At 40.0% G+C, this 8,244-nt stretch overlaps 1 protein-coding gene across 1 annotated transcript; it reads left to right on the forward strand.

Moving 5' to 3' along the window:
• The first annotated feature begins 1,194 nt into the window (after positions 1-1,194).
• eif2d (eukaryotic translation initiation factor 2D) lies at positions 1,195-6,705 on the forward strand. The gene is made up of 15 exons (XM_028410066.1): positions 1,195-1,450; positions 1,849-2,039; positions 2,118-2,201; positions 2,295-2,385; positions 2,469-2,576; positions 2,793-3,061; positions 3,396-3,513; positions 3,589-3,634; positions 3,721-3,827; positions 3,926-4,081; positions 4,843-4,932; positions 5,305-5,400; positions 5,535-5,655; positions 6,253-6,427; positions 6,516-6,705. Exons 1-15 carry the CDS (start codon positions 1,395-1,397, stop codon positions 6,584-6,586), a joined length of 1,779 nt encoding a protein of 592 aa, XP_028265867.1. The 5' UTR covers positions 1,195-1,394; the 3' UTR covers positions 6,587-6,705.
• The last annotated feature ends 1,539 nt before the right edge of the window (positions 6,706-8,244 follow it).

Here is an 8,244-nt window from a genome sequence, read left to right on the forward strand (position 1 = left end):
TATTAGCATAAAGACTATAAAGGTGGATGAACTTTCTGTGTTGGCAGTGTTTCCTGAAGAGCTGTTTTGAAGTTCAGGGCAATGCCTTTGCCACCCTTGCCTTTTTGTCTGAGTCTGCACATGTAATGGTTATCTGACAATTTAGAACATGAGGAGCACACACAATTTATGACGTATGATAGTTTATAACTTAAGCTCTAATGTAACCAGGAGATATAATGAAAGACAAAATAATGTGAAGAGATCAAAATCATACCATGCTGTAAACATATAGAATTGACTAGTTTTTGGAGCCAACCTCAATAGGGCAATTTGAGGAACTGCAGTGGCAGTTTTTTTAGCCTAGCCATTTGTGAATGCTTGAAAATGTAATCTCAGCCAGAATATTTTTACACACCAATATTGTACACACCAACAACACCACGCCGCCATTAAATGGCGGAAACAGCGCCAGTCACGATGTGTGGTCAAAAATATTATTGCACCCTTTCTGTCTACGGATGCCTACAAAGCCAATGTAACTATAAAACCATTGATGTTAATGCTCAGAGGCAAGTTGAATGAACTTTTACTATGGAATCAATTCTCACAATAAAGTTAAGTTAACGATATATTCCAACAAACCGTGAAAAGTAGTGCTAGCTTGTTTTTGAAAGAAGTCGGTTAGCTAGCAGCGATGAGGCTCTGCTAACAACAACGAGCAAGCAAACACAGTTAACAATCTCACGTTACAAATAGGGGGCGAAACTATTTGAATAATAAATCAAAATTACACAGAGACAGTAGACAAACAAACATTTCAGCATTTTTTGTTTAGTTCCTTCTGCTTTTTTACTTATTTGCAGTGTCAGACGAAGCAAACATAAGTACAACTTTCGTTGCTTGCGTAAAAAAAATGTACGGTTACCACTTGTGTTTTAAACAGAGCAGTGAAAATGTTAATAAAAGGTAAGAAATTTTAAATAAACTGTAACCATTAACACTACTGCCATTAATACAAGTACTTACCATAATGCTTCGGGCAGTAGTTTGGTGTTTTTGGAATGCTGGCATATATTTTTTATGCGTTTTCTACTGCCTGTGTATGATAATGTTTGTTTAACAGGTCAAAGAAAAACGCATTCAAAGACCTCACGTGTCCTGCGGAACCAATGTTGTATGGCTCTGTTGAGTTACCGTTTCACGTCGGAAATAAACATGTGTCGGACCATCTTATCCAAACGAGGGACAGCTGACAACAGTAAAACAATATTATAAATATAGCTTGCAAATTATCGTGTGCAGCAGCTGGTTACATTGTAATATCTCTGCTGCTGTACCAAACAGTAGAGATGATATTTTTTAGGCGGACATGCTGAATTCCTCGCAGTAGCGTTCGTTTATTTTGTGAAAAAATGTTTGCCAAACCGTTTCGTGTCAAATCTAACACCGTAATCAAAGGATCAGACCGGTGAGTTGGTACTGCTGCCTGCTGACACCCTAACCCACACCTATGCTTGTAGTTATTAGTTATTTTCTGTTATTTGTGTCATTTTTTTGTATGTAGACGTCAATGAAAACAGCCGTAAACATATAAGCTTGCTGTCTAGCAATTAGACCCCAGCAGACTTTAACTCCTAGAGCATGTTTGTCTAAGATGTAATGTGAAGTGTCAGTAAAGGGAGCCGTCTATTATGGGCAGACATTATTAAAGTTGTTCATCATCAGCTAGCAATATCAATAGTAGTAGTAGTAGTAGACATTTGGCTAGAATATTATCGATTGACAACACAAAATAAGGTGGAATGCTTGTGTTTGATTAAACAGTGAAGACTAAACTTTTAATTAAAACATGTTTGCTTATTCTAGGAGAAAGCTCAAAGCAGACATATCCGCAGCCTTTCCTTCACTGTGTGCTGAGGAGCTGTCTGAATTGGTCCCCAACAAAGAGGAATTAAATGTTGTGAAGATTTACGCACACAAAGGCGAAGCTGTGACAGTTTATGTTCTACACAAAAATCCATTGTTCTTTGAATTGGAGAAACGACTTTTTCCTACAGGTAATAAAGCAGCAGTGACTCTACAGAGGGATGACTGATTGAAAAAAAATGAAACTTGTGTATTGTCATATTTTTCAGTATATGTGCTTTGGCGGTACCCTTCGCTCTTACCAACGTTCAGGACATGGCATCCTGTCCTTCAGAAGCTGATTGGAGGGGCAGGTATTCTTTCTTTTTATCTAGAGCATGTGTGAATGTTAGGCATATTTAAACTGGTTAAAAGCAAAAATGATTCAAAACAGTGCTTCTCCAAAGATCTAATGCTGCCAGGCGTGGTGGTGCCCTCATGCGGTATCCCAGAGGTCAAACAGGGGGACTGCTGTGGTATTACTATAGTGAACAATAGGTATGTATTAATAATTATTGGGAGTACTTCTCCCACGTTCTTCACAGATTTAACTGTGGCACTTTTATTCTGTTTGTTTGCAGAGCTCCTGTTGCAGTTGGCACAGCTGCAGTGTCCAGTGCTGAGATGTACAGTTTGGGTATGAAAGGGAGAGGAGTTTGTGTCATCCACACATATATGGACTATCTCTGGTGATTACCTTTTATCTTTGTGCGCCTTTTTTATGATTTTGAAATTGTTTGTTTGTTGTGGGAAAGATCTCTACTTGTTTGATGACGTGATTCACATCACTTTGTCTGTTAAACATGCTTTTGTTGCTACTAGTGGTGCTCTTGACAACAACTTATGTATTCGGTGTTCGTAATGGAACTTTCTAGTCAAGTAATTTGTGTCTGTCCTTTTTTTAGGGCTTTTGGGGATAAGTCAGGTCCTCCCTCTTTACCGGATGAAGAAGGTGAAGGACAAGAGTTGAATGGAGATGAAGGCGAGGACAGCGAGGACAAGGGGGAGGAGGTTGAGAAGTGTGCAGAGGAGCAGCACGGTGTCAGTGAAACAGTCACTGATCAAACCTCTTGTGGTATTGAGGAGCTGCATCTAGCTGAACAGGATGAAGAGAAAAGTGAAAAAGCCAATGAGAAAGAGGAGGATTACACAGATGGCCAGAAAACACCACAAGGTACCAGAGTTAGTGTCATCTGTCTGGTTGTAGAGAAGTGCAAGAGTTAATAAAAAGGTTGTTGATTTGTTATTGAAGTTTTTTTTCCACCAAAGTTATATTGAATCTTCTTTTAATAAGACTCAGCTACATCTTCATAAGCACCATTATCCTTAATTCAAATCTAATTATGGCAATTATTATGGATCTGTGGCAGGCTTGAGGGCTCCGTGGGTCATTTTTGAGGCCACATGGTGGTTTAAGTGAAGAACAAGATATTTTTGGTGTAAGCAAAATGGGAGCATTGTTTGAGGGAAAATAAGGAAGTGACGCAGGTAATACTCCGATTTCACAGAGATAATGGACGCGCTACTGATGCGGTGTTTCCTGCATGCCCTCAAGAGCAAGGTGAAGAAGTCTGAGCTCCCTCTGCTGACCAGTACATTTCTCCGCAATCACATGTTCACCTGCTGGTACAGTACATTTCATCTTTTTAAGAATGATAAGGTGACATTAAATTATCAGTACTGAAAACGTATATTTTTCAGTCCAAGTGGAAAGCAACTTGATATCAAGAGATCCAGCTATAAAAAGGTACTTCACTTGTGCAGAATATTATGTTTTACATGTATAATTAAAATGTATATAGCTGTTTCAGTATGTTTTTTTTCCCCCAACAGCTGTCCAAGTTTCTACAGGCCATGCAGCAGCAGTATAATGTTGTGCAAGTGAAAGAACTCACCAAGGGTGTGGAGAGCATTGTGGAGGTGGACTGGAAAAATCCAGAGTGAGTCAAGCCCAGCCTTAACTTAAAGAAATTCCAACTCCCAACACACCCACATTCACATTGTGATTTTTGCTTTGTATTGCTTTAATATTTTACAGACTCCGTTCCTTCATTGTTCCAGAGGAGATGGATGTTGCAGCACCTTTGGTGCCGGATGGAGAGGAAGGAGAAGTACCGTACCACCCTCCGGAGATCACAACTCTGTATTCTGTGTCTGCTCGGCTGGAGGCTCTCTTTTTGGATGCAAACAAGAGGTGTGTGTGTGTGCATGGGTGTTTTCCTAACCCTGCCTCTTCATGCAGCCTCATGACTCAGACAGCAGGAGAACATAGCAGGGAAATGTGGGGCTTGTGTTTACTTAGAGGAGACACTGAATCTCCAGCAGTTCCAGGAGGGCTGCACTATAACTGACCTCGACCTCTGACCTCCTCTGAAGGGATAAAAAAATATTCCCATGACAAAAACCAAACACTTTTTTTGGTCTTCAGCTGTGTCTGAAATTACTTAGTTTGCTCATGTTCCGTTACATACGTCATAGATGTCGGGCAACAAAGTAGTGTACCTGTCATGTTTCTTTGCATTAGCCATTTTCAGCACAGATATTATTACCTGTTGTCGTAGCAAAAGTACAGGGTTTACTGATAATGTTAGACATGACTGTATTTGATACTTTTTTGTATATGAAAATGTACTATCCCCACACCATGAAACTAAGGGTGATAAACTAAATTCAATCTACACTTTTCTTTCTTCAACATGAATCTTATATCATATAAATTTAGTAAGGGAACATCTTTCTGTACCGGTGGTCGTTTTTTTCCACTGAAAGCGGAGCTCTAGGGAAGCCGAGTCTTTGTCATTTTAATGCTTTGCAGTTTGACAGCAATGTAAATAAGTATTAAAATTCATCTATTAAAGTCATATTTTTTTGGCGAAACATTCCAACAGGCAAAGCTGAAAAAACCTTCACTTGTATGTTTTTGAAGTGCTGCTGTGTGCGTTTGATGCTCTACAGGAAAGGAACAACACTGCATCCTGCTGAAGTAAGAAGTATTATCACGGAGTATGTGAAGAAGAATGAACTGGTTGATGAAAACAATAAGAAGTAAGACGACGCTTAAATTCCAGCTGTTATTTAAATGTAGAGTGGATTTTTTAAAATCTTAGACATGTTTAATATTTTGTTAGGACAATTGTAGAATTTATTAATGACCTGGCTTTACCTCTGAAACTAAAAAATGGAAGACCTGTTTTTTTGATTTCTAAATGTTAAAATAAGCCTTAATGGCCACTACACAAATACAGAGCTGATTAGCTCATGTAATGTCATCAGCAGCTAAAATGTTTCAGTGTGACTCCTGAACTAAAGATAAATATCATGTTTATTTTTGGTGTCATGAAATTTTGTGCATATACTGATAAAGAGGGTTTTGTTTAAAAAGGTTGCATGTTTAATGCCATTCATCCTCTTCACCAGTTATGTGACTATAAACCCCACTTTATGTGACTGCTTACTGGAGAAATCAGAGTACCAGGAGGTTGAGGCTCTCAAATGGGATGACCTCTTTACCAGGTAAGACTTATTTTTTAAAAGAACCTCTAAACAGACTTACCTGTTGCACTGCTCTCCTCTGGCCTACAAGGGAAACATAGGAGGAGACATTGTAAATGTGACTCCAGTTTAACAGTTAAACTTGTCTTTAACAGGACATTGGGAAAAATGCAGGAGTGCTATCAAGTTGTGTTCCCTGGACAAGCGCCTATAATCAAAAAAGGCCACATTGAGCCCATAGACATCTCAGTGGCATCTCGAGGCTCCAATAAGAAGGTGACAACTTTTGCAGCTATTTTAAAGCATGCATGCTGATTACCATGTTTGTCTTATTACCTTTGCATTGTGGCATGCAAACATTTTAATTAGCAGTGATGGAACATCAGGTTTGTGATCATAAAAGCCATTGGCTGCATAAAAAGATGGATAGACCCTTAATGATGTTACCCGTAGCTGTTCGGAAGGTCAGTGTGAATGCTCAAGCTCTCTTCGCAGCATCTTAGACTCCACCAAACCCCAGAGTAATTTGAAAATGGGTGTGGAGATGGAGGCATGTGTAAAGCTGAGTTTGGCAGGTGATGCTTTAGCAGACAGTAGTTAATCTGCAAGAACACCTCACTTTAAGCTGTAAATTGAAATGACTTGGATTTGACCTAACATGACATGACAATTTAAGGGATTTAGCAAAGTTATGGTAATTCATCTTAAGGGAAGCAATGTTTTTACCACATTTCAGGGCAACCCACCTTCTAGTGTCATCTTATACTGTTGTTGTACTCCACTCCCTTGCTACCTCTTGACTACTATTTCCTCATATGTCATATCAGCTGACTTATTGATCTAAGACTAATTGTTTCCATGTGCTACCTATAGGTGACTCTAATAAAGAACCTTGAAGTGTATGGTTTGGATCCTGCGGCTGTAGCCACTGCTCTGCAGCATAGAGTCCAGGCCAGTTCTGTCTTACATCCTGTCCCCGGAGCCAAGGACAAAGTCGTGGTCCAGATCCAAGGCAACCAGATTCATCAAGTTGGCAATTTGCTGCTCGGTATGGAACCTAATAAAACCAAAATATCTTGGTCACCTTTGCTTTATGTGCGCAAATTAATTCAGTTTTTTTTTTTTTTAAACTTTAGATCATTATCAAATTCCTCGCAAGTTCATCCAAGGACTCGACAAAGCTCCCAAAAGCGGCAAGAAGAAGTAACTTTCCAAACTGCTGTAGCCTCTGTTTTCTGACTTTCAAGTCACTTTATTGTTAACAACAACAAACCATTGGCCATTCATATAATAAATTGAATCCATTGTCATATTTTAAAAGCTGAATGATGGTGTTACTGTTTTGTTGTTCTGGTGCCAAAGATATTTCATTTCATTGCAATCCAGAGTGTACATGTCAGTAGTGCAGAGCATAATTATTTGAGAGATGACAAATAGCAGCACAACACTCATGTTCACGGAAAGAACCACAGATTTTTTCGTCCTTGTTCTCATGGGCTGAGACATTAGGCCAGTAGTAAAGAAGAGTAAAAAGATGACTAAGGGCAAAGATGGTTGTTATTGTCCAAGCTGCACATCTGGTAGTGGAGATTTTAGTTTCATTTTTCCATGAGTGGCTGGCAACAAAAACGTTCCACTGTAAGCATAACCACCAGCCATGTTGATGCATTGTAGGCTCCGTAGTTAAAACTGTCACTCAGGCTGCACCGTGGCTCGTAACTCCAAAACAGCTTCTGCTGAAGAACCACAATGAAGAACAGAACAAGATTGTCAGCCACAGAGATAGGAGGGGTTGGATTTGGACAGGGTGCAGTTCCTTCTCTGGAAGATCAGAAGGGTGATGTTGTTAGCTGAAGAAAAGATTTATGTAGATCAAAATAGCATGAACCATTCTTACATCGTATACCCACAGTGGTCAGGACGGGGTAAAAGACCTCCTGCAGTGTTTCTTCTGAGGGTACACATACTCTGACACCACAGAGAGCCATAAACTGCAGCATCATGGATGCAGTTTGCACCATATTGTCACTCCCACCTCATCTTGATATACAATTTAACAGCTGTGTGCCAACAGCCTGCTATGCTCGGTGTTGATGACAGCAGACTTATGATGGGATGACAGCCCGACAAAGCAGCGGAAAAGCTGAAATTCACATGTAACAAAATGTGGAATTCTACTTCCCTGTGCTCTTTCATGAAAACAGACAGATATTGTTCCAGTGTGAGGAAACTTTTTACGTCAGTAGACGTTTTATTTCATAGCATTTAGCACAGCCACCAATACTAATAGGGGTTCCCTACCCTAGGCAGTTTTCATATGTAAGCCAGGATAATAGAAGGGACATTAATATTAACAATGTGAAGCCTTTTGTGTTTGGAGAGCCTGGCTCTCATTCTGATTAAGTTGCCAGATGAGTCTTCTTTGCCATCATAAGTCCTCTGAGGCAGGTCCAGCTGGATTTTCACTAAATATCTGGGCTCTGAAGTCTTCAACACCTTTCTAAATGACTCTCCCAGGCTGTTGGTCAAAGCGTGTATCTGGGCTAGCCAAAGAGGTCCAGCTGAGTAATGAGGTCTGAGTCAGTAATCTCTGTCAACACTGTAACACCACTTTATTGGGTTTAAACTGTTTACCAAGTGCAAATCATTCCCTGGTGCCGCAGACATCACCTCTCCACTCTTACCTCCATTGTTGCATGTTGATACAGGATGTCCTGGCCCTGCAAATCTGACATCCGCTGGCTATGGCAGAAGTCCTGAAGCATTGGCTGTTACCCACAGAGGATAAGTCATCATAGAAATGGGTTCCCAGACAGATGTTCTTTGGTTGATAGCCAATAAAACCTCAAACTTCAGAGTAGCATA

The sequence above is a fragment of the Parambassis ranga genome, chromosome 7 (assembly GCF_900634625.1).
Source record: "Parambassis ranga chromosome 7, fParRan2.1, whole genome shotgun sequence".
NCBI lineage: Eukaryota > Metazoa > Chordata > Actinopteri > Ambassidae > Parambassis > Parambassis ranga.

Bases quoted from the DNA above. Each gene is read 5' to 3' on its own strand.
- eif2d (XM_028410066.1), top strand. From the start codon at position 1,395: ATGTTTGCCAAACCGTTTCGTGTCAAATCTAACACCGTAATCAAAGGA. The intron at 3,062-3,395 runs GTACCAGAGTTA...CCGATTTCACAG, and splicing joins TGGCCAGAAAACACCACAAG to AGATAATGGACGCGCTACTG. The intron at 4,933-5,304 runs GTAAGACGACGC...CCTCTTCACCAG, and splicing joins GTTGATGAAAACAATAAGAA to TTATGTGACTATAAACCCCA.